Source organism: Trichosurus vulpecula, chromosome 6 (assembly GCF_011100635.1).
Source record: "Trichosurus vulpecula isolate mTriVul1 chromosome 6, mTriVul1.pri, whole genome shotgun sequence".
Lineage (NCBI taxonomy): Eukaryota > Metazoa > Chordata > Mammalia > Diprotodontia > Phalangeridae > Trichosurus > Trichosurus vulpecula.
The window spans coordinates 261,848,568-261,875,775 of NC_050578.1; the positions used below are offsets into that span (position 1 = coordinate 261,848,568).

The 27,208-nt window shown below is 35.9% G+C and overlaps 2 protein-coding genes and 2 pseudogenes across 2 annotated transcripts; 1 reads left to right on the plus strand and 3 right to left on the minus strand.

The window, feature by feature from the left end:
* The first annotated feature begins 588 nt into the window (after positions 1 to 588).
* On the plus strand, positions 589 to 2,289 carry LOC118855014 (annotated as a pseudogene).
* A 3,225-nt stretch (positions 2,290 to 5,514) lies between these two features.
* On the minus strand, positions 5,515 to 6,439 carry LOC118852646 (annotated as a pseudogene).
* A 4,405-nt stretch (positions 6,440 to 10,844) lies between these two features.
* LOC118855369 (olfactory receptor 4P4-like) lies at positions 10,845 to 11,774 on the minus strand. Its single transcript, XM_036765458.1, has one exon. It carries the CDS (start codon positions 11,772 to 11,774, stop codon positions 10,845 to 10,847), a length of 930 nt encoding a protein of 309 aa, XP_036621353.1.
* An 8,816-nt stretch (positions 11,775 to 20,590) lies between these two features.
* LOC118854498 (olfactory receptor 4P4-like) lies at positions 20,591 to 21,520 on the minus strand. The gene has a single exon (XM_036764864.1). The coding sequence runs from the start codon at positions 21,518 to 21,520 to the stop codon at positions 20,591 to 20,593; it is 930 nt and encodes a 309-aa protein (XP_036620759.1).
* Between the last annotated feature and the right edge of the window lie 5,688 nt (positions 21,521 to 27,208).

Sequence of the window (27,208 nt, forward strand, 5' to 3'; positions counted from 1 at the left end):
AAGGGCCATAAGACCTAGCCTATGGAGATTGAAACAGATCAAGCAGTCAAGGATGATACCTAGGTTGCAAACCTGAATGCCTGAGAGGATGGCAGTAGTCTCAGAGTAATAAAAAGATTAGGAACAAGGGAGGATTTGAGGGATAGGTAATGAGCTTCATTTTAAACATATTGAGTTTCAAATGTCTAAAGGACATCAAGTTTGAGACATCTAATGTGGCACTGGAAGTCAAGGGGAAAAAAAAGTTAGGTCTAGGTACATAAATATGACAATCATCTGCAGAGACATGATAATTGAATCAATGAGAGTAGATCAATGAAGCAAAGGCCCAGGATAAGACACTGGGAGGATATTCATGCTTAGTGGGCGTGACCTGAATGGATACTGAGCAAAGGAGAAAAAGAAACTTCCGTCAGACAGGAGAAGAATAAAGAGAAAGCAGTGTCTGAAAAACCTAAATAGAAAAGAGTATCAGAAGAGGACAATTAACGAATTCAAAGGCTCCAGAGATGGCAAAATGAAGATTTAGAGCAAGCTATTAGATTTGGTGGTTAAGGAAACAGCTTTGGAGAACATAATTTCACCTGAATGACAAGGTCAGAAGCCAGACTGCAGAGAATTAAGAAGAAACTGAGCAGAAATGAAGTGGAGGTAGAAACTGTAGATGATCTTCTCAGGGAATTTAACTATGGAAAGAAGGAGATACATAGTATGATGGCTATTGAAGATGTATGGATAAAGTAAGTTCTTTTTTTTTTTTTAGATATGGGGGATATGTTGCTATATTTATATGTAATATGGAATCACCTAATAAGGAAGTAAGTATTAAAGACTAATGAAAGTTGAAATGAGAGGGGGGATGATATCATAGAGAAGAAATCTTAGGCTGTGATCTTTTATGCATATAGAGGAGTATGGAGAAAGGATTATCTTGGCAGGAAGGGCCATGGCTTTATGAAATAAAGGGATCAACAAGGAAATCATGGCAGAAGGCATCAGTGTAATGTGAGAGGAAGTGAAATATAGAGCAATATTCTTGGGTGAGCGGCTAGAGGAAGGATCTGTAATGGGAGGCTTGAGGAGGGAGAAAAAAAAAAGTTTGGAAAAGCCACAGTGATGAATAGGAAACTGAGTCAATCAGGGAGGGATAAAACACTGCTGTGCTGTAATGGGAGCCCCCTTGACATTATGTAACCTATTGCTGATTTTTATCCAGCCTCGCTGGAGAGAATATGAACAGGAGTTAAAGTTGCAGATAATAGGAGTAATTCAAGGAGGAGACTGGACGAGGCAAGAGCAGTAGTAGGAAAAGAAAACATGACTAGTGAACCGTCAAACTGGCTCACCAAAGATTCATGACCAAAAAGGTAGGACATATTAGCTAATGCTGGAACTATCTCTTGAGGGAAAAAAAAAAAAGATAAAGGGGTAGATGGACTCAATATCAAAGTTTACACTAAAAATAAGACTTGCATTGCGAAGCAGAGGGAAAGTGGGGTGTCATGAGATCTTGATCAGATATGGGAATTTCAGAGTTCATCAAAATGGAAATAGTAAATATGTTGGTGATGGTAAAATCTGGGATATTGTCGTCTATCTTTGTGTGTATCTGAAGTGGGGTGAAGCAGCCATCCACGTGAAATTAGATAGTTGATGAACTGACCTTTCAGGGTGCTTGAAGAAAAAATCAACATGTATGTGAAAAATCCCGTACTACCAGGCCAGGAGTCTGGGAGCAGAGAAAAAAAAAAAACAAAAAACAAAAAACAAACCTGTGAGCCAACCAATTAAGTCATTGAGGAAAGAAGAGGAGGATTTTGGAAGATGATAGACAATAACTAGAATAATTTCGATTGGACGGCCCACTCTAGAGGGAGTTGCAGCCTCTCCCCGAGGAGCCTCGGCACAGCCTCCATAGATCCTCGCTGCGCTCACGCTAAGCCACTGCCCAGCCCGCCCCGCCAAAGCCGACGTGGAGGAAGGAGAGGATCCCCGAGCACCAGTCTCGCACTCAGGCAACTGGAGCTCCAAGGCCACCGGCCCCAAGAGGTTATTCCCCAAGACGTGGTACGGGGTGGCCACGTGGAGTGCGACGCATGCGCCAGCCGCCGGGTCCAGGTGATTGATGCCATTAGCTATTAAGCTGAAAATAAACAAGAAGATTATGTTGTGGTCTGGGGAGAGTGTAACCATTCCTTCCATAATTGCGGCACGTCCCTGTGGGAGAAACAGAACAGTCGCTGCCTTCTGTGCCAGCAGGACTGGGTGGTCCAGAGAACAGGCAAATGAAAGCCTTGGTCTGAGGCTCTGGGTGTGTCACATAAGGGGTAAAACTCTCCCAAGATGGCGCCACTTCCCTGGTCTTTCCTTGGTGAAAGAATGAGTGGGACACTCGCCGAATTTAGGGTGCTTCTCTACATGTAAGAACAGTATGTTATAGATGACATTCTTTTCCCTTTCTTTGGTCTGAATTGTAGATACTGCTTAGACGTGCCATGTTAAAGAAAATAGCTTCAATGGTATTAGTGTTATTTTTTCCCAGAAATATATGCTACATTAATGTCAGTTGGCTAGGATTTTGGCTTCCTTTTTAAGTTTCTGTTAATAACAAGGTAAAAATTTTATGGCTAACTACTACTGACCAGGTCGACCAAAAATAGTATTTCTCTCTTTCTGAGAAATTGAATCTTGTTGTCTTACAAGGCTTTATCTTTTATTCTTTAGCGAAATCTATACCCAGAACTCTATAAAGTTCTATAATGTCATTGAGTTATGGATGCATAAGTATTTATAGCTCACACTTTGATTTTTACCATGTTATATTGCTTTATTGGTGATTTATATTTAATACCTACAAAAAATGTTTAATTCACTTTTTAGACCTTTAATGAAAATATTACAAATAACACCATTTAATAAAGTTTAAGGCATCTATTAAACTGTTTAATTAGTTGAACTATGACATAATAAATATTAATGTTATTTCTTTTGTGAATGTTTAAATTTCTTTTAGAAAACTATGCATATGGTCATTCTCTCAATTGAGATTACAATTTTTTATTCCATGCAGAGTGAAAATAGGATACAACTAACAGAATATACGATGGGAAAATATAAGACAAAAATTTTGGTAGTTAAGGGCTAAGTCTAAAGTCATTGCTATCATTTATAGAAGACGTAAATTCTACCTTTACTCTACTTCACTCTGGACAGCTAAGTGTTATAGGGGACAGAGTGCCAGTCCTGAAGTCAGGAAGACTTATCTTCCTGAGTTCAAATCTAGCCTCAGACACTTACTATGTTGTGTGACCTGGGGAAAGTCTTTTATTCATGTTTGCCTCAATTTCCTCATCTGTAAAATGAGCTGGAGGAGATGATGAAAATTCACTTCAGTATCTTTGCCAAGAAAACTCGAAATGGAGTGATGAAGAGTTGTATATGACTGAAATGAATGAACAACAACATACTCCACTCTATTCTGCTTTAAGCAATGTTTGCATGTGTGTGACTTTTAAATTTTATTGATTTACTTGCATATTTATTTATTCATTGATTTAGCTATTATTTTGGGTTCATTTTTCATCAGGATAGCAAGTCCCTCCTCCATCACATTCTGACTTTTTCACTCTGGGCAAGTCACTTACTGTCCCAGTGCTCTGTGCTCTAGGCAGCTCTTAATGGGTGGTAGACAAATTGTCATAGGTTGAGAGAATATTCTTATCTGAGAGTTTATTGTATTCATGAAATCACGGGTCTAGTCTCTCTCTCTCTCTCTCTCTCTCTCTCTCTCTCTCTCCGCCCTGTCTGTATATGTGTGCGTGTGTGTATATGTATATGTGTATGTATGTATGTGTGTATGTGTGTGTGTATATATATATAGTGTGTGTATATATATATATATATTCACGTAAAAGATATTTATCATTTTCTTCAATTATGAATATAAGCAATATGCATGATGTGGATAAAGGATTAATAAGTTTTCTGAATACCAAATTGATCCAGGACACAAAGGTTAAGTTCTTCTGCATTACTCAAAACTCCTCATTTTATTAAAGAGAGGGTAGGACCTGAAGGAAATTACTGTTTTATATGGTGAGTGGATGATCCTTCACATCCTAACTTGTTGGTCAATGATTTTTTTCTATCCATTAAAATTAATTATTGAATGAAACGTTACCGCTTTCCTGAAAATCTTTAAAATATGAGGCATTGAGACATAATGAAATGGGGATTATATCAAGAGCTTGAATTTTGCTATTAGAACACTAGTTCTGTTATTTACTATCTGCATGCCTTTAGGAAAATTATTTAACGTATTTGATCCTCAGTTTTCTCATCTAAAATGAGAGGATTGAATCAGACATTCTCTAGGGTACATTCTAGTTCTAAATCCTGCTATTTTAACACTGACTCCCCTCACCGCCCCCCAAAAAATAAATCATACCCCATTTCATTCATGAAATTCATTTTACCAATTTACACTCAAGCACGAAGGTTCTCTGTTGTGGGAAAGAAAAAGAAAAAAGTAAGGAATAAAAAAAGAAAATATTATATGTGAAAACTTGCGTGTCTCATAAGCATCCAACATATCTCTCAGGTGTGATTTCCTATGAAATTATTCAGCACAATCTGACCTTCCAATCTAGGCCATCAGCTCTTTACAAGGTAGTTTGCAATGAGGCAAAAACTGCATTTATTTCTATCTACCCCCCAATCTAAGAAGGAAGATCATGTCATATCAAAGTGTTACTGGATTCAAAGATCTCAAGCTCACAACAAATTCCGTGCGTGTGACAATTGCTAGTGTCGTCAAATACCATCACTCCTTGCCCATCAGTACATCAGCTGGCCCAGCAACAAAGAGGAGTTTCTAGCTTGCTCTCTACCCTGCACCCTTATCAAGATTTATATAGAGAGGCTGTATGGAGCAATCATTCCTGAAATGAGCAAATCTCTAATTTCAAAGCATTTGGGGAATTGGGAAATTGTTCTCCCAACAGTCTTAGTTAGATTGTGGTGGTAGTGGGCAAATACTGTCTTTGTATTTGTGTTTTTATCCCAATTTCTTTGCACAGTGCCTGTCACAGAGTGTGGGCTTGATAAATATTTGTGAATTTGGCTGACATACTTGATTATCGAAGAAAAACTCTGATTACTTCACAGTTGAGACAGGGCTTCGCCCTATGTCACAGCTCATTTCTTTGCCATTCTTAGATGATGAACATATTCTGGATTTGGAATGATGAGTCACGTAGGAGAAGAAAAACATGATAGATTATTCTTTATATTCATGCTTTCCACAATATGCTAGTTGTGAAGTGACTAAATAGTACATAGCCTGATGCCCAACACCAATAGTTGTACAAAGTTTTGTTAAGGGTGTATCCCTGGTTTTTACTGTGGACTTGATTTTTTTAAAGGATAGTCATTAATGTAGCTTTGGTGTCACAATACCCATTTCTTCAGCAAGGGCATAAAGGGGGGAAAACAATAAAATTAAAACCTATATTTTCATTTAAATATCAGTGATATTTGGTTAGACCACGCCTTTGCCTGGAGTTCTTTATCTCTGCATTTCTCAGTGTATAGGTGAGAGGATTCAGCAGGAGTCCAATGACAGTGTAAAATATGGAAAACTCCTTATCATTTTACTGGCACTGGGAGGTCGAATATAGGTGGAAATACAGGGCACAAAGAACAGAAAAATAACCATGATGTGGGAACCACAAGTGTACAGGGCTTTGTGCCGACCTGATGAGTGCTTTCTAAGATTGTGTAATATGACAATGTAAGATGCCACCAAGACAGCAAAAGTTGTTAATACAATCATCTCAGAACTAGCTATGACTAAGATAGCAGCAATATGTGTTTCTGCACAGACAAGTTTTAAGAAAGGTTTGCCATCACACGTAGTAATTTGATTAGGGCCACAAAATGGCAACCTACCTACTATAAGCATCTGGGCAATGGCATGCCAAAAGGCCAACCCCCCACCCCAGGTCATAAGGATTATTGTGTTACATCTCTGTTGATTCACTATCATCATGTAGTGTAAGGGTTTACAAATGGCAACATAGCAATCAAAGGCCATGGACAGCAAGATGAAAATCTCAATAGTAGCCAGGAAGTGAGCAGTAAAGAGCTGAGTCATACAACCAATAAAGGAAATTGTTTTTTCTTTGGCAATTAAGTCCCTGATAAGCTGAGAAACTATAGTGGATGTATGCACCAGATCCATTAAGGAGAAATGACAGAGAAAATAGTACATGGGCTGTTGCCTCAGATGGCTACAACTGATGGTGATAAAGACGATAAAGTTCCCAAGGAAAATCGCAGAATAGCAGAACGAGTAGTTTACAAAACACACCATTCTGAGATCCTAGTGCATGAAAAGTTCCAAAAGAACAAACTCTGTTATGTTGCTCTGATTTTCCATGTATTTCAAATATTTTATTAAAATCTGGGAGAATTCCAATTCATCCGAAATCACATAGACTAGGATAAATTATCACAAGCGTCACAGTAGATACATATCCCCAAATTATTTAAATATGTAGTGCATTTTTAGAGTGGATCATTCTATACCTTTAAATTTGGGAAAATCAAGGAATATATTTTTTTTCAGCAAGGTACTAGAAACTCTTTGAAAATTAGGTAGCTCAACAATGTTATTGCCCGTGCTCCTAAAATCCTTTTGTGCATGTGGTTTCAAAAAAAAATTACATATCTTTAAAAGTTGTGACAATTTAAAAAGTCTCTAAGATTTTTATATTTCTCCATTAGGATGGTAATTTAATAGCAAAACTGATTAACTATGTAGATTTAATTATGACAAAGCTAAAGTTAATATACCGAATCAGTAAAGGAAAAAATAAATATCAATGTATTATAATTTATTTAATAGATCTATGATAATATATATTAATGTTTAGGAGAAATTTGTATATTAAATTATTAAAAGTCAACATGATGAAAGATATACTAAAATTATTTGAAAATGCATTTTGAATATCCAATATAAATGAATAAGACATATTTTTGAAATATAAAAATAAATAATTTTCAGCTTTCCCCTGTGCCTGCTGTAAATATTTTTATACATATGGGTCCTTTTCCCACTTGTGTGATCTCTTTGGGATACAACTCTAGAAGTAGTGTTGCTGGGTCAAAGGGTATGAACATTTTTATAGCCCTTTGGACATAGTTACAAATTGCTCTCCAAAATGGCTGGATCAGTTCACGACTCCACCAGCAATGTAACGGTGTTCCAATTTTCCCACATCCTCTCCAGCATTTATCATTTTCCTGTTTTGTTATTTAAGCCAATCTGACAGGAAAGATATGGTATCTAAGAGTTGTTTTGATTTGCATTTCTCTAATCAGTAGTGATTTAGAGCATTTTTTCATATGCCTATAGATATATTTTATGTCTTCTTCTGAAAACTGTCTGTTCATATGCTTTGACCATTTCTCAATTGGGGAATGACTTGTATTTCTATATATTTGGTTCAGTTCCCTGTATATTTTGGAAATGAGGCCTTTATCAGTGACACTAGTTGTAAAGATTTTCTCTCAATTTTCTGCTTCCCTCCTAATCTTTGTTGCATTGGCTTTTTATACAAACATGTTTCAATTTAACATAATCAAAATTATCCATTTTGTGTTTTGTAATGCTCTCTATCTCTTCTTGGATCATGAATTCCTTTCTTTTCCATAAATCTGATAGGTAAACTATTCCTTGCTCTCCCAAATTGCTTATAGTTTCAGCCTTTGTTCCTAAATCATGAACCCATTTTGACTTTATTTTGGTATATGGTGTAAGATATTGGTCTATGCCCAGTTTCTGCCCTACCGTTTTCCAATTTTCCCAGCAGTTTCTGTGAAATAGTGAATTCTTAGCCCAGGAGCTGGATTCTTTGGGTTTATCAAAGAGTAGATTGCTATAGTCGTTGACTTCTCCCATCTTGTGCACCTGTCCTATTCCACTTATCCACCACTCTGTTTCTTAGCCAGTACCAGGTAGTTTTGATGCCTGCTGCTCTATAATACAGTTTACTATCTGGTATGGCTAGGCTACCTTCTCTAGCATTTCTTTTCATTAATACCCTAGATATTCTAGACCTCTTGTTCTTCCAGATGAATTTTGTTATTATTTGAAGCAGCTCTGTAAAATAATTTTTGGTAGTTCAGTTGGTATGGCACTGAATAGATAGATTAATTTAGGTAAAATTGTCATTTTTATTATATTAGCTCGGCCTACCCATGAGCAACTGATATTTTTCCATTTATTTACATCTGACTTTATTCACCTGGAAAGTGTTTCATAATTATGTTCATATAGGTACTGGGTTTGTCTTGGCAGAGAGACTCCCAAATATTTTACAGTGTCTACAGTAACATTGAATGGAATTTCTCTTCCTGTCTCTTGCTATTGGGCTTTGTTAGTAATGCATAGGAATGCTGATGATCTATGTGGGTTTATTTTATATCCTGCAACTTTGCTAAAGTTGTTTATTATTTCAAGTAGTTTTTTACTTGATTCTCTAGGATTCTCTAAGTAAATCATCATATCATCTTCAAAAAGTGATAATTTAGCTTCTTCTTTCCCTATTCTAATTCCTTCAATTTCTTTTTTCTTCTCTTAATGCTACAGCTAACCAAATTGAATAGTAGGGGTGATAATGGACATCCTTGTTTCACCTCTGATATAATTGGGAATGCATCTAGCTTATCTCCATTACAAATAATGCTTGTTGATGGTTTTAGGTAGATGCTATTTTTAATTTTAAGGAAGGCTCCATTTATTCCTATGCTTTCTAGTGTTTTTAATAGGAATGGGTGCTGTATTTGTCAAAGGCTTTTTCTGCATCTATTGAGATGATCATATGGTTTCTGCTAGTTTTGTTATTGATGTGGTCAATTATGCTAATCGTTTTCCTAATATTAAACCAGCCTTGCATTCCTGGAATAAATCCTACCTGGTCATAGTGTATTATTCTGGTGATAAGTTGCTGCAATCTTTTTGCTAATATTTGATTTAAAATTTTTGTATCAATACTCATTAGGAAAATTAGTCTATAATTATCTTTCTCTGTCTTGACTCTACCTAGTTTGGGTATTAGTAACACATGTGTGTGCAGTGGTTGAAGTGCAGGTTGACAGGAAGATGATGTAGCTGATTTCAGAGGACTTAAAAATTGTACCATTCTTAGATTTTATACATAAAGAAAGTAAGACCTCAGGAGAGATTAACTGATTTGACAGAAGTTGTTCAGGTATGAAATGTTGTAGAACAGTTTGAAACTCTCTTCACAGCTACAGCACCTCCTAAACATCGTTGCTCAACAGCAGCAACCCCTACTTTGTTCTGTATAGAAACTGTGTTAATTGATTAAAATGTGAACTCATCGAGAGTACAGATCGTCTCTTTATCCCCAACACTTCATACAGTGTTCGGCACATAGTAAGTACTTAATGGACTTCAATCCCTCTCTGTCTCTGTCTCTGTCTCTCTGTCTCTCTGTCTCTCTCTCTCTCTCTCTCTCTCTCTGTCTCTCTCTCTCTCTCTCCATCTCTCTGTGTCTTTCTCTCTGTCTTTCTGTTTCTCTGTCTCTGTCTATCTCTCTCTCTGTCTCACTCTGTCTTTGTCTTTCTGTTTCTGTCTCTCTTCTCTGTCTCTTTGTCTCTTAATTCACCAAATCCAGTACACTTCCCATCATACCATGCAGTTTCCCTTGAAGTGTAGCAGACAGGCAGTCTATAAATAAGCAAGTATTATGCACTTGATATGAGCCAGGCACTGGCTCCAGGAAATGGAAAAACCCCAAACATTCTTAGTGTTGTCAAGGAAGCATCACTAAATAATAATATAAAATAATAAATATTATAAATATGAATTATGTACATCCTATTACAATATGGTGTCAAAAGAAATCAGTCTTAATGAGCAGATACTACATGTAGTTTATTGGGAACCAGGAAAGAATTTCTCCAGAAGATAAATTTGAGCTTAGTCTTGGAGGAAGCTGGGGAAGCTAGAAGGTAGAGATGAGAAAAGGGAACGATGGAGGACTGGGGATAAACAATACCAATACATGGATTTATGATGGAGTGTAATTAATGGGCTAAGGAAGTAGGCCAGGGTAGTGTGTGGAGGGCAGTAAAGTATAAGAAGATTGTAACTGAGAACAGGAAAAAAGAAAAGGGATGGAATTAAAAAAAGAGAAAATGTGTTTCTTCACACTCATTCTATAGGCTGCCCTTTTAATGATTCCTTAGTCTGCATTAGTATTCTTGAAAATCTCAAACATCTAGACATTGGGTAATAATTTGTATAAAAAAGAAGATTATTATACATTATCCTTTTTCTTTAATTCTTTCCATTCTATATAATTGGAGGAAATATTATTAAGTTAGAGCTGTGTAAAGATTCTACACTAGGCACCAATCCAGATATAAAGGTATGTAAACTAAGATTACTGCTTTTTATCCATGACTTTTTGGCTTTTAAAAAAAGTTCTTCCCTATTCGAGGTAAAGATTGAATTTTTTTTCCATTTTCTTTGTAATTCTTGCTTCTTTTGTGAAATGGCTAACATGGAAAAATGTTTTGCATGATTTTACATGTATAGTTGATATATTTTTGCCTTCTCAAATGGTAAAGGATGGGTGGGATGAAGGAAGATAATTTTGAAATTAAAATAGTTTTAATTAATGTCACAAATACATAAAAGGAAAAAAGAAAAAAGAATAAAATTCATCCCTGAAAGAAAAGGTGAAAATAGTAGCATGTTGACATTTCTTAAATTGTCCTTAAAGGAAAAATCAAATTAAAATTCTATTTTATTTAAATATCAAAAACATTTTTGCTGCCCATACCTTCCGCATTGCATTCTTTATCTCTGTATTTCTCAGTGTGTAGATTAGAGGGTTCATCATGGGTGCAATGACTGTGTAAAACATTGAGAACTCCTTATCATTTTGGCTGGCACTGGGAGGTGGGACATAGGTGGCAATACAGGGTACAAAGAATAGAACCACGACCATGACATGGGAAGCACAGGTGGAGAGGGCTTTACATCGAGCGTCTGATGAGTGGTTCCTAAGGTTATATAATATGACGATGTAAGATGCCACCAAAACCAGAAAGGTGGCCAAGACAACCATTCCAGTATTTGCAATGACTAAGATATTTGGGATATGTGTGTCAGTGCAGACAAGTTTTAAGAGAGCTTTTACATCACATACATAGTGATCCACTTGATTAGGGCCACAGAAAGGTAATCTAATGACCATGATCATCTGGGAAATGCCATGCAAAAAGGCGACTAACCAGGCCATCAGGAGCATCGTGTTACATCTCTGTCTATTCACAATTATCATGTAATGCAAAGGTTTACAAATGGCAACATAACGATCAAAGGCCATAGACACCAAAATGAACATCTCAACACCCGAAAGAAAATGAGCAGTAAAGAGCTGAGTCATACAGCTATTATAGGAGATGGATTTTTGCTTGGTAATTAAGTCCCTTAGTAGCCTGGGAACTACAGTGGAAGTATAGGCAAGATCCATGTAGGATAAATGACAGAGGAAATAGTACATAGGTTGTTGGATTAAATGACTGCATATGATAGTGATGAAGATAATAATGTTCCCAAAGAAGATGGCAAAATAGCAAAGCAAGAATATTATAAAACATATCATCTTAACTTCTGGCTTCTTGAACAGTCCCAAGAGAACAAATTCTGTGACATTGTTCTGATTTTCCATGTATTTAAAGGAGAGGACAGCTTTCTAGAAGAATTCCAATTCACCTGAAATAAACCAAATATGACAAATTAGTAAAAGTACTGAGTTTGTAGGTATTCTTGAATGGAAGCCTCATAGCAGATTGTGGATAAAATTTTAATTCTACCATTTGGCTTTTTTCTACAGATTTAAATGAAAATACAAAAGTTTGTCTTAATTTCATGGAGATGATATGTATACTTCTAAAATGTAATATCTATCCAGTAGCCTTTCTAATGCTATTAAAATCTATTTTTTTACCTATAAATGAAAAATGCAAAATAATTAAAAGATCTGATACTATGTTAAAAGTCCATTGAAATGGACTTCTGAACCATGAAGATCTTTTTTTTTCTGAAGTCTCATCCTATATCAGGTAGTTCTTAACATAATTAAACTGCAATGGTTAAAAAATGAAATTCCTAACTTGACAAAAGCTATAATTTTTAGGGAAACTGTAACAAATATTAAATATGAATAAGAAGCTGGTTGTTGAAAACTCTTAAATACTTTTTTTTAGAAAATGAGGAGGGAAAAATAATAATACTAAATAATTTTTTCTTCCACTTGCCTGATCCATGTCTTTTAGCCAATTATCAGTCAGTGAGAAATTATAGGCATTTAAAAAATGGATGTATGTCTAAATAAGGAGAACAAGGAAATATAAAACATGATAAATCAGGATGAATTAAAAATATAAGAAGGGATATTTTACAGTTGACTGAGAAAACACTGATATGGATTTATTTCCATTCCTGAAAGGGAAACATGGACTACTGAATCAATGAGTTTGTCCCTCTAAATTATCAAATGTTCAGGTAAAAAAGTCAAGAAATAGCACTGGGTGAGGGTGGAAAAAATGACATTAATGAAGAGGACCAACGATATTTACTCTGACAGTTTTCAGTGATCTAGGTGGCGATTTATACTTACAGCCTTTGTGCCAATTGAGGATGTGGTGGAGGCATAATATTAGTCTGAGATTTGGGGGAAAGGTTGAAGGCTCTTTATTTCTTTCCCTTTTTGTTTTATGGATGTATCATCATGTTTCTGATTTTCTTGAATGACAACACCTCACTACCCTTACTCCTCCTTCTCCCCTTCTTCATTTTCCATTCTCTTTCCCTCCTTCATATCTTCTTCCTTCTCCTTGTGATCACTCAATCTTCCAATACAATTTACAATACTCCTTCTATAAAAGTAATAGATTGTCATCAATCTTCTCAAACCAAATCCTTCAATCTTGAAAGGACATACCACATTTTTCCCCACCACACTTTCTTTCTGGCATAAACTTGTAGAACCCAGCTCTACTGTCATTGTTGTATGTTTTTAATAATTTTGTATACTTGTTTACTTTCAGGTAAGGAGTGGGAGGGAGGAAATTTGTAATAGTGTTAACAAACTTCCTGCCTTCATTGAATCTGGAGCAATCATCCTTGGATTCTAATATTTATTTCCTTGATTTTCTAAAAGAAGATGCAGACCTAAGAGAATAATGAACAAAGATGGAAAAAAACAGCTGAATCAGATGAATGTTAGAATTAACACAATTATAAGGGGAAATGAGGCATTAATTTATAAAATATTTGAGAGTAGGCAAGTAGGTTGTTCAGTCATTTCAGTTGTATCTGTCGCTTTGTGGCCACATTTGGAGTTTTCTTGGAAACAATACTAGAGTGCTTTGTCATTTCCTTCAGCAGGAGGAAGACATTAGAGACATTCAGATACACATATGTGCAAAGGATAGGGATAGAAACTACAGTCTTATTGCTATATGGAACTTCCAAGTGAGGAAACCCCCTCTGCCAGTTGAGGTTAGGATCTTTCCTTTGAGTAATGGTCTTGGAAAGCTGCCTAGAATGCTGAGAAAATAAGTGACTTGTAAAGATTTAGAGAAGCAATATTTTTCAGATGAAGGACCTTGGTACATGTTAGAATCTCAACAATTAATATTCTATGTGTCTAATTTCCCATCTATATAAAATGTGATTGATAATACTTTGCACATTAAGGACATCCTTCATACTTTCATTCATAGGGAATAGACAGGTTTACATGTGTTATACCACAGTCATTCTCTTTTACAATCATGTAGGTTACTAGAAAGTATAAAATGTCCAACTTTTTGATGTTTATTGTAACAAAATCAATAGGCGTTTGTGTGCCTAGTATCCTGTTTGTCAAATACTGTAGCTTTTTGATGTGGTACAGCGAGCTTCTAAATTTGTACTCCCTCAATAGTGTGTATCATGCATACATCCAAACTAATCAAGGTTACTTGATTCATAAAACATCCAAAACACCCATGATTATTAATATCAAGTAAGGCACAAAAGAAGGAGACACGCACTCACCAGTTCTGGTCACCATTGTCTTGAAGGAGAAACAGATGAAAACCCCAGTGAGAGGGGGGATTCCCTTTAGGTGCTGAGGCCTCACACATGTTCTTTTTACTGAATGACATTGTATTTCTTGCAAAACCCCCAAAAGCATTGTAGAACTTTCTGGGCAAGGTACATAACCAATTTTAAAAATTGAGCTAACCTTATAGACGGAATGGAAAATAAAGAAAGAAGCAAACAAACAATGACAAAGGAAAAGAAGGTAGATGAATGATGTCTTTCATTTAGATCATGAAATGAGAAGAATTCCTTGTAAAGCACAAACATCTTCCTATCTACCTATATCTTTCACTATATTTAGATAAAAGTTTATTGTAAACAAATACAGACAGACACTGACAAAGGCTGGGTTGCCTTTTGGAAATTTAATGCATTTCAATTTTTTCAAACTTCTCCTAACGAAGGTCTCTTTTGTAATATAATATTCAAAATACAGTTTGTGATTGGCTTTATTATTCCTTTAGGCAGAAGTTTCTTCCTTGTAATCCAAAAGAAAAAAAAAGTATTGTACTATAGAATACCACATTTAATTAAGGAGAATCATTGAAAATGTTATCTAAGAGCCAGAAGGCATGTTAGTTGGCATCTAGTGCAAACCCTCCCCTCTGCCTGTTTTACTGATAGAAAATGATGGACAAAAATAAATGGGCTGCTTCAAGTTGCATAGCAAAAAGAAGCCCAGAATGAGAATTAAACCCTAGGTTTTGTCATTAAGAGTCTCTTCACCAGACATTTGAGTTTAATAGTAACAGGAACAATTCAATATGTCTAAGGCCACAGGTAAGAGAGTGGGTGAGTAGGTAAAAAGAGGATGTTTGAATTCCTAGGATTCACTCTGTGTAGAACAGATAGACATAGACATAAGGAAAGCGACAGTAACAACAGGGGAGGGACAAAGAAAAAGTGACAGTGACAGAGTGACAAAGACAGAGAGAAACAGAGATAGAGAACCAGACAGAGACAGATCAAAATAGAGATGACAAAGAGAGAGGAACCCAATAAAGGAAATTTTAGACATAAGAGTGAACAAATAAAACTAACCAAAAAGAAAAAAGCAGATTATTAAACAATTCAATTAAATCTAAGCCAATTTAATTCTTCTACCCTTTTGAGAGGAAATACAGTATAATGAAAAGTGTGGAGACTTTATTTTATAACTCACATTGACTTGCATACAACCCATCATAATTACTAACCCATCATAATTACTATTTTGTATCCATTAAAAAATTCGCTTTGACTCTAATTCTACTTCCTCAACCATAAAATTGAAATAACATATCTGCTTTCTTTATCTCATTGGGTAGGTATAAGAAGCAAAGAACATTATGTAGATGATTTTAAAAATCTTTAAAATGATTTTCAAAGGGTCAGAAATTATTAATACTTCAATGCTCAACTTAGTTGCTACTTTCTACTTGGAGTCATCCCACAATAACTCATGTTCTACTTATTTGAACATTTATTGTATTTCTTTACATACCTGTAGGCATCCAGCAGAATGTAAGCTTGGTCATTTCTTAGGTGCCAAAGTTGAAGGTAACATTAAAAGAAATTTACTGTAACTTGTGTCTGAAAAAGGATCCTTCCTAAAACATACCCAGGAATCCATTCAGCATTTCTTCAAAGGTCCTCCTCTTTCCCAAAACAAATCGTTCTCCTTTTCAATGGCTCCATGTATCATTTCTGATATTTTAGACATATGGCCCTTTAGGTCCTCAGGTACAGACTTTTGACTGAATCCAAACTTCACAGAACAAATCCCTGAAATGAAAGTATTTATTCTGTAAAAGTTGGACTCAATCAAAAGATTACTTTTGTCGACATAGAGGGCTACATGTGGCCTTGAGGCCACAGGTTCCCCACCCCTTTGGAGATTGTGCTTCCTTTAAATAAGCGTGAGAATACTTACTTTTTTGTGATATCATATTTTTGATAACAGGAAACTGCTTAGAGAGTAGTGTTACCCAGGAAAGCATGTTTTGGCTTGGAGAGTTACAGGAAAAATGAGGAAGTCACAGGGCAGTAGAGAGACATCTTTTTCAAACAGCAGTGGTTTTATTCATTTCATAATCATTCCAGAGTCAAAAGGAGAGAGTAATACAAATAATAATAATAATATATGTTGAAAGGAGTACTTATTTGGGGGGAGAGAGCTTTTGGAGGTTCTAGTTGAACTATTCTACAGTTTGGATAAAACTCTTTACTTTCCCTCTTGACTCCATTCTCTGTTTTGTGCTTTGGCCAAGATTGATCTCAGACTGTACCCATTTGTGAAAAAGGGTCTAGAAGTCACTTGGAAAGTCCTTCAGTTACTAAGCATTTTAGTTACCACTCAGAATAAATGTGTTGCATAACTGTTGTCTATTCTATTTCTAGATCTTGAAAGCTTTTCCAAACCTTGAGAAAATCCACAGATGGATACTAGTTCAGGAATAAATTTTTATGAGTAAAGTATGTTCTGGGTTTGGTGCTCTAGGAATTAGAGCAAGAAGGGACCATTAAATTCCTGTATCTTCCAAAATGAAATCCACATGCTGAATGATTTCCTATATGTCATTTCTGGTATTTTAAACATTTTATAAGGGAACAATATCAAAATTGAGAAGCTAATGTTTTTCTCCTTTTCTTTCTAGAAACCTGATTTTTGTTTCATCTAAATCGTTTGAAATTAAAATTACAAAGGATTTGAAGTTTGCCTGAGAATGTAGAGATTATGGTGGCTAATTTCAGATTTTACAAAGCAGGAAATAAAAACTCACAGTGATCAGTGACTTCTTGAATGTCACGCACCTATCAAAATGGTAGTGCTAGATTCGAACTCAGGTGGTTAGGGTCCACATATAGTGTTCTTTACTCTGAAGAAAAAATAAAGTTAATCAAATGTTCTGACGGAAAACAACACTGACTATTTCTTTTGTGTTTTGTTTTGTTTTTAATTACAAGCTGCTATTATTTTTAATGGGTTGATTCTGAGATGTAAGTATGTGGCCAGCATGTCCTGATTATGTGAATTGTTTAATGGGATAAAAATAAAAAGACTAAAGTGGCATCTATATAAAAATTATGGAGAGGTCTAAAAAGTCATTAGACTAAATACATTTCTCCCTTTATTTCAGGATTTCTTAGTCTTTTCATATGCCACATATTTCCTTGGCCATCTGGTATAAATTATGGAATCTTTTTCAGGATGCTGTTTTCAAATAATTGAAGGATTTTTTTTATCAAAGATTAGTTGATCTAAAGATACTTTTTCTCATCTAAGTTCATGGATTCCATGATATCTATCCACTGTCTTTTTCAATGTATGTAGACTGCAGGTTAAGAACCCCTATTCCAGTACATTGTCTCTTCAGGGTAGGTAAAAGGAATTGGAAAATGGAAAAATCCTGGATTCTGGAAGGCATCAATATCATCCTGACTATTGTAAAATTTTCTTTTGTTATCTAATATAACTATCGATCTCTCTGAGCCTCACTTTCCACATCTAAAAAAGGGGGATAAAAATCACCTGTATGATAGACATGGTAACCAGGTCAGACAATTTATGAGGAAGGTGTTTGGAACATGCCAAGTGCTATAGCAAAGTAATCATTCTAACTAACATTTTGTTAAACAAAAGAGTCAGTCAGTCAGTCAATACCTATGTTTGTCCCACAGTTGTTGATGTGAGGGGAGTGGGTATAAATAGAAGGAATATATTTAGCATATTTTTCTGATATTAACAGTCACATATCTTACATAAGGATAGAATAGGGAAGAAGAGGTGAACAAATATAAAATATGATGAGTCAGATGAAGGGAGATTAAAGTAAAAATAGACCTTACATTGTCATATATAAAAAGGTAGATTTATCCCTGATTGATACTCTCAAGTGAAAACCAAACCTGGAGACTGAAATCTTGACTTCTCCCTCTGCAGTCACTACACAAAGAGGTGAAGTTGTGTGGTGGCTCGAAAGAATATCTCATGTCTGTCTCTTGTCCCAAGTCATACCAAGTCTGTCTCTTGTATAACTTGAAGATCAGTCGTCTAAATCAGCACGATACTAATTCATTTGAAATGCAAGAGGTCTTATCATCTTGAAATCTGCCTTTTCTCCCACAAGGGATCCCAGAGAAACACAAGTAGGTACCATTAAGTCCCTAACTCCACATCAAACTTTTAAGGTGGAAAAAAGGAATCTTCTAAGAGAGTTTTGTCTAGTACTCTCTGATTTTAAAGGTATGTGTGGAACCAGGGAATGCATTCCCAGAGGCATTCTGAAGCAGCCAATTTTTAGGCTATTTCCAATACAGTAGGAAACTTTAGTGCAGGGGGAATTTTTTTTTTGCCTTTTCCTTCTTGGCTCCTGTCAGGTTTCTTCATTAATGTGAATATCAGACACCAAATATTTAACATTCAAACTCCTTCACCCAAAAATATTTGGCAATGAAATGCCAAAAGGCCACTGGCCAGGCATTCAGTATCAGCATGTTACATCAGTGCGGGTCCACAATGACTGTGTAATGCAAAGGTTTACAGATTGCAATATAGTGATCAAAGGCCACAGACACCAGAATGAACATTTCAGCACCTCCCAGCAAGTGAGAAATGAAGAGCTGAGTCATGCAGCAATTAAAGGAGATGGTTTTGCTCTCAGGAGCTAAGTCTCTGATCAGTGTCAGGACAATGGTAGAAGTATAGGCCAGATCTGTGAGGGCCAGGTGACACAGAAAATAGTACATGGGTTGCTGAATGAGGTGGCCAAATGTGATAGTGATGAAGATGATAAAGTTATGCAGGAAGATTGCAAAATAACAGAGCAAGAAGAAGGCAAAACATATTTTCCTAATCTCTGTTCATAAAAAGTCCCAAGAAAACAAATTCTGTGACATTGTCTGATTTTTCCCTGTAGTTATAGTAGGTGATAAACACAAAGTAGAATATTAATTAATCTGAAAATATGTGGAATAGGAAAAATCACCATTGGTATTGTTGTAGTTATAGTATATAAAACAATTTTGAGATAATTTTAAAAAACAAAAGAGTGTGGCCAGGACTACGTATTACCTCATATTCCATGTATGGTTTGTGTGTGTGTGTGTGTGTGTGTGTGTGTGTGTGTGTGTGTGTTTATCACTGTTCAAAGTACAAGTATTTGTAACTCCAACTTGTACTTCATGAGAAGAGTTAATTTCCTTAGAGTCACATTTTAGTACCTGAATTGATATTTCTTAGGAAATGATAATTATGATAATGGTGCTGGTGCTGGTGGTGGTGGTGGTAGTAGTGGTGGTGGTGGTGGTGTTAAAGTTATTTACATAGTCACATAGCTAATAAGTATCTGTGGTAGGCTCTGAATTCAGGTATTTCTGATTCCAAATCCAGCATCCCTTACACAATCTTGTTGATTTCATTTTAAGGTGAAAATCATGGTTTTCTAATTTCTAATGCCATTTTTCCATCGTAGGAAATTTCTTTTGAAAGGACAAATTTGCATAAAACTTACATCTAAGAAAATAAGGACAAAGGAGCCTGTGTCTTGAATTTCTTTTGTTCAAAGGCATCAGCAGAAAGCAAGGAAGAATAGATTGGAAATTGTCATTTCTCTACTAAGTCTGCTCCTGTCTCTCTGTATTTCTTTATTATTCCAACATTCTTTGGCTTCTCATGCTGGAAGATACCTACTGCCTTAGATAATCCCTTGCTCTTATTGGTCAATTCCTATTTCATCATACCTTTCAAGGAAGTATCCAGGCTAGCCATTTTCACCCCACCCCTCTTCACTAGGCTCTGCTCTTTACTCTTTGGAATTCCTTTCCTGCCCAGCCCCTCTAGATAGATATACTTCTCCCATATCCTCTCTCTTCCCAAATTATCACCACTCCTTCATATGCCATCTTTCATCATTTGAATATAAGTTCCCCGAGGGCAAGGACTCTCTTTGTACTTGTATTTGTATCCCAAATACTTTGCACAGTGCCTGTCACAGAGTACAGGCTTGATAAATATTTGTGGATTTGGCTGACATACTTGATTATCAAAGAAAAACTGTGATTACTTCACAGTTGAGATAGAGCCTGGCCCTATGTCACAGTCCATTTCTTTGCCATTCTTAGAAGATGAACATATTCTGGATTTGGAATGATGAGTCACATAAGAGAAAACAATGACAGATTATTCCTTATGTTCATCTTTTCCACAATATACTATTTGTGAAGTGACTAAATAGTACGTAGCTTGGCGCCAAACACTAACAATTGTACAAAGGTTTGATAAGGATATAACCCTGGTTTTTACTTTGGACTTGATTTTTTTTAAGGATACTCATTAATATACCTTTGGTGACACAGTACCCATTTCTTCATCAAGGGCATAAAGGGGGAAAAATAAAATAAAAACCTATCTTTTCATTTAAATATCAATGACATTTGGTTAGACCACACCTTCTGCATGGCATTTTTCATCTCTGCATTTCTCAGTGTATAGATGAGAGGATTAAGCATGGGTCCAATGACAGTGTAAAACATGGAAAACTCCTTATCATTTTTGCTGGCACTGGGAGGTCGAATATAGGTGGAAATACAGGGCACAAAGAATAGAACAACAACCATGACATGGGAACCACAAGTGGAGAGGGCTTTGTGCCGACCTTCTGACGAGTGCTTTCTAAGATTGTACAATATGACAATATAAGATGCCACCAAGACAAGAAAAGTCGTTAACACAACCATCCCAGAATTAGCTATGACTAAGATATTAGCAATATATGTGTCTGCACAGACAAGTTTTAAGAGGGGTTTAACATCACATATATAGTGATCTATTTGATTAGGGCCACAAAATGGCAACCTAGCCACCATAAGCATCTGGGCAATGGCATGCCAAAAGGCCACCCCCCAGGCCATGAGGATCATTGTGTTACATCTCTGTCGATTCACTATGATCATATAATGTAAGGGTTTACAAATGGCAACATAGCGATCAAAGGCCATGGACACCAAGATGAACATCTCAACAGTAGCCAAGAAGTGAGCAGTAAAGAGCTGAGTCATACAACTAATAAAGGAAATTATTTTTTCTTTAGCAATTAAGTCCCTTATGAGCCGAGGGACTATGGTAGATGTATACGCCAGATCCATTAAGGACAAATGACACAGAAAGTAGTACATGGGCTGTTGGATCAGATGGCTACAAGTGATGGTGATAAAGATGATAAAGTTCCCAAGGAAAATCACAAAATAACAGAACAAAAAGATTACAAAACACATCATTTTGAGATCCTGGTTCATGAAGAGTCCCAAAAGAACAAACTCTGTTACATTGTTCTGATTTTCCATGTATTTCAAATATTTTATTAAAGTCCAGGAGAATTGTAATTCATCTGAAATCAAATAGAACAGGATAAATTATCAAAAGCATAATGGTAGATATAAAGTTTATCCCCAGATTATTTAAATATATAGTGCATTATTTGAATGGATTATTATATACATTTAAATTGAGGAAGATCAAGGAATATAATTTTTTTTTCCGGCCAGGTCATAGAAACTCTTTGAAAATTAGGTAGCTCAACAGTATTTTTGCCCATGCTACTAAAATGCCTTTATGCCTGTGGTTTCAAAAAATAAACATTATATATCTTTAAAAGTTCTGACAATTTAAAAAATCCCTAGGATTTTTAAATTTCTCCATTAGAATGGTAATTTAATAGTACAACTGATTAAGTATGTAGATTTAATTGTGACAAAGCTAAAATTAATACACTGAATCAGTAAAGAAAAAAATAAGGAAATATTTATTATTTGTAGTTTATTAAATAGACATGAAAAAATATATTAATGTTTGGGAGAAATTTGAATATTAAATTATTAAAAGTCAATATGCTGAAAGATATCTTAAAATGATTTGAAAATGCATTTTGAATACCAACTATAAATGAATAGGACATATTTTTAAGTATAAAAATAAATAATTTTCAGCTTTCCTCTGTGCCTGCCTGCCTTCCACGATCAATTAACAGTCTTTGATTCATTACATGTACGTAAAGCATTAAACAAATATTACAAGGAAGAAGGAAGACAAAAAATAAAACAAAGAATTGACCAATAAATGCAACTGTCATGTGAAGTTGAGCTCAGAAATTGAAAGGCTTAATAACATATTGAAAGGAACTTTACAAAGATCAGAGAAAACAATGTGGGGGCTTTTTTTCTTTAAAAAGGCATATGCTTGGAGTAGAGTATTGATATGTTTAAGTTTTGGGACAGTTGAAGCTGAAGTGTTGGTAAAGAAGCCTGGTCAGACTGGATTTATGGAGCAGAATGAAATGATGTTCTGTCTCTTCCCTCTCCATCAGTCATACTTTCCTAAACTTTGTCAACCTCTTTTCATGTGTAATAAATATATACGTGTTACTCTGATATTTCTACAGGTAAGGGTCTCTCTTCCCTCTCTTCCTTTTTGTTATCTTCTATTTATCTCCCTCGCTTCTATTATTACCTTGATAGTCCCTTTGACAAATAACATTTTGAGTCTTTGATTTCTACTCTGATGCTTCAATCTTGCTAGGATCTGTAATAATTTACTTTCATAATCTTCTATTATACTACTTTGGGTAATAAAATTTTAGATTACTACCTCTATTTTTAATGGGGAGAGACATGCAAAGATCTTTCTTACCAGCCATTTCACAATGAACAATTGGAGCCACAGCACAGAGACCAACATTTCAGGCCTACTGCTCTGAGAGCCTTGTTTCTATTTCTAGGTACTGTAGATTGCATAAGGTTACTGGGACTGATTCTGATGGGTGAGTTTACTGTGGCTATCATTATCTTTATTCAGATAACTTGAGATGTTGAGTAGCTCACTGTTGTGCTTTTTTCATAATAAGTCCTAACACTTACCTTTGTGTGAGTTCAGCCAAAGCACCCTTGAAATAAATGGTCAGTAAATGAAGAATTGTAACGAATTAATAGGAAAGAGACAGAGAAATCAAAAGTCAGAAGGACCCTTAGAGAAAATCTTATACAACTTTCCTCATTTTACAGATGAGAAATTTCACTCTCTAAATGGTGAAGCATTGTGTAAGTCCTCACAGATCAGGAGTTGAAAAGCAGAGGTTTGATGTAGTTCCTATAAGTCCAAGCCTACCATGCTTAATATTTTGTATTAACGAGATAGGCAGATGGGTCAAGAAAGAGGGATAGAGAAACAAAAGAAGGGGAGATAATGACAGAGAAAAAGAGATGGAGAAAGAGAGATAGAGACAGGGAAGGGGAAAGATAGAATAACAGAGATAGAGAACCAAAGACAGAGACAGAGGGCAGAGATAGAAAGAGAGACAGGAGAGAGGAGAGAGGAGAGAGGAGAGAGGAGAGAGGAGAGAGGAGAGAGGAGAGAGAGAGAGAGAGATGTGTGTGTACCTGCAAAATATATTCTGAGGTAAGCAGCTTCATACATAATGTAGCAACCAATATAGGACTGAAAGCATTAGAAAGTATATGTATATAGGTAGGAACTTACATTACTCCAGATGACAAGGCTGATCCATTCAAGATATCCTCTCATAAGTAAACAAACAAAGAATCCTATACTGCTGCCTCGCTCATTACTCCTAACAGATAGCTATTTAGATGGTGTCTCAAAAATGAAGTGTATTATATTTGTCTTCTTCATAGCATTGTTCATTGTCTGGAATGTGTCAAGTGGGACTTATGGTCAAGCAATATTCCTTTCTCTCCAAGAGAGAAATGCAGAGAAGCACAAATAGGTGCCCAAACCTCTGGACACCACATTGAAATTTGCAATGAAAGAAACCTCTAGAGACCTTTTATCAAGCATGCTCTGATTTTACAGGTATATGTGGGAACAGGAGAAAAACTCCCAGAGGGCTCTCAAAATAGTTAATCAAATTGTGGACTTATAGTACGTTGACAAATTTGTTGCAGAGGGACATTTTTTTTTCCTTTTCCTTTTTGGCTCCTGACAGGCATATTCACCAGGCATCAGGTCACTTTTGCTACCCAGTCCCAACCCCTTTCAATCTATGCACTCCCAAGTCACACTCCTACTTAAAATTTTAGAAAAATGCCTGGGAATTTCATATCACCACAGGAATTGAATTGTTAGATGGTACAAATGAAGATGGAAAACATACAGAACTCCCTGCCCCATTTCTGAGTGAATAAAGCCAATACCAAAAGATGCTCACATTTTAAAAGAACCCTTTGTTATTTTAATCCACCTCCACCTGATTTCATTCTTGCTAGTTTCCATATTGTTCTTTTGGGTACTGCCTAAGGTGCATGTGTCATTCCTCTTACTCCTGCAGTTCTATAGCATTTGGCATTTGTTTCTCCTCCTGGCAGGAATGAAAGTCTCCCTTGAAGAAGAGTGGTGGGAAGAAGAGACTAGAAATGTCTATTCTGTTTCTCTTTGAACCATACAATAATATCCCCATACATTATGTGGGGATGAGGGTGGGGCCCAGCCCTCAGGACACATAGGGTTTTGCTGTAGATTGCATTTTTCATTTATTTTGTTAAATATTTCCAAATTACATTTTGATAAGGTTCACTTAGATTTGGACATTGGGTGATTTTGAAAGACTTGAAATTCAATAAGGATAAATTTAAATTCTATCACTTAGGTACAAAACATCAATTTAAAAATACAAAATAAAAGATGAATGGTTAGACAAGAGTTGTTCTAATAAAATAGTTTAGGACTTCACTGGCCCTTAGCTTAACATGAGTCTTTTTGATGTGTCATTCATAAAACTACTGTAATTTTAGGCTGCATAAATAGAGGTAAAGTTGCCAGAAACAGGGAGATATTAATCTCAGTGTACACTGCTTTTGTCAAGACTCATCTACAGTGTGCAAGTCTTAGTTCCAAGAATATCGATCAGCTGAAGAAGGGTGAGAGTAGGGCAACAAATATGTTTAAATGCCCTTATTCTTAGTCACAGGAAGACAACATAAAGCAAGAGGGCATAAAAGACCCAGAAACTAAAAGACTCATGGTGGTCATGATAGCTTCAAGTATTTTTTTTTTCTGTTGGACAAAAGAGTACAGAACCAAGAACAACAGGTTAATGATCTAAAGAGAAAATGTTAATTTACAGACTTGTTTTCAGGGGGAAAACATGCTAAAAATTAAAGCAATCCCAAATGGGGAGGGAAGGAGAGAGGGATGGAGGGAGGGAGAGGGAAGGCGGGGGGAGAGAGAGAGAGAGAGAGAGAGAGACAGAGAGAGAGACAGAGAGACAGAGAGACAGAGAGACAGAGAGAGAGAGAGAGAGAGAGAGAGAGAGAGAGACAAAGACAGAGACAGACAGAGAGATATAGAGACAGAGAGACTGAGAGAGAGGGAGGAGAGACAGAGATAGATGGAGAGAGGAAGGTAGGGAGAGAGACACAAAGACAGAGAAGGGTGGAGAGAGGGAAGGAGGAAGAGAGGGAAAAATGAGACAGACAGACAGAGAAAGAGAGAGAGAAAGGGGGGGGGGTCCTTCAAACTCTTCAAGATTTTCAAGGAAACACTAGACGACCATTTCTCAAGTATCATGCCTACCAATTGTACCAATTGTATAACTCTTTAACTGTTATATAGTCTTTAAAGTACTATCTCCTTTTATCCTCATGGAAAAAAAGCCTGAGAGTTAGGTGCTGTTCTAGATAAGGAAATTAAGACTGATATCAGTATTCCATAGCTAGTAAGTATCAAAGGCCAAATTTAAACTCAAAATGTTAGAATATGTTACACTCATGTATGTCTTCATTTCCTATATTTTTCTATATATTTAAAATATATCAAGGGCTGTTGAGGTTTCTTTCAAATGTCAAATTCTGTGATTTTGGTACAATGAGTCCGAGTAATGCTGGAGGTTTGAGCAGCCTTTTCACGAAGATGCTACTCAACCAGTGTATTCTAAATGGCCACCCATTCTTACCACTCATGTGATGTATTTTATTGGAAAGTGTTTCACAATTAAAAAAAAATCTCTCTTTCACACGAGCAAATACTTTTGTTTTTAGCTACTTGCAGTAGCTGGCTATTGCATGTGAATGCAACATTGAGTGCCTATAAGTTAACATTTAAGTAGTGTTGACTCATAGAAAACCTTGACCTTGGTGTCATCTTTCATTGAGAGACCTAATCCAAGAGTGAAGGTGAGATGAAGGATGCTATTAAAGAATCCCTACATCATTCCTCTTCTCAAACCCTTCTGTTGCTCCAGACTACTTATTTAAAAAGTGCAAGTACTTTTTCATTAAAGACCTCCCACAATCTGCCACCACTCTTAGCTTTCCAACTTTAAATCACAGGATATTCTGCCACATAGTTAATTTAGGTTCTAGCCAAAGTGGGGAGCTCACATAGTCACCATTTCTTTCTTATCTTCCATCATTCATTGACATCATTCTCAACTCCTGAAATGTCCTCATTAATTATTTTCATCTAGGAAAATTATCCTCCTTCAAGGGAAACTTGAAGATATGAAATTATAAAATAATAAATATTATAAATATAAATTATGTGCATCCTATTCCAATGTGGTGTCAAAAGAAATCAATCTCAATGAGCAGATACTAGATGTAGTTTATTGGGAACCAGAAAGAATTTCTCCGGATGATAGAATTTGAGCTTAGTGTTGGGGGAAGCTGGGGAAGCTAGAAGGCTGAAATGAGAAAAAAGAACAGTGGAGGACTGGGGATAAACAATACAAACACATGGATTTAAGATGGAGTATAAAAAATGGGCTAGGCAAGTAAGACAGGGTAGTGTGTGGAGGGCAGTAAAGTATAAGAAGATTGTAACTCAGAATAGGAGAGAAGAAAAGGAAGGGAATTAAAAAAAGAGAAAATGTATTTCTTCACAGCCATTCTGTAGGTTGCCCTTTTAATGATTCCTTAGACTGCATTACTATTCCTGAAAATGTCAAAATCTAGACATTGGATAATAATTTATATACAAAAGGAAGATTGTTATAGATTATTCTTTTCTTTAATCCTTTCCAC

Excerpts from the sequence above, each read along its gene's own strand:
- LOC118855369 (XM_036765458.1), bottom strand. The coding sequence starts at position 11,774 with ATGGAAAATCAGAACAATGTCACAGAATTTGTTCTCTTGGGACTGTTC.
- LOC118854498 (XM_036764864.1), bottom strand. The coding sequence starts at position 21,520 with ATGGAAAATCAGAACAATGTAACAGAGTTTGTTCTTTTGGGACTCTTC.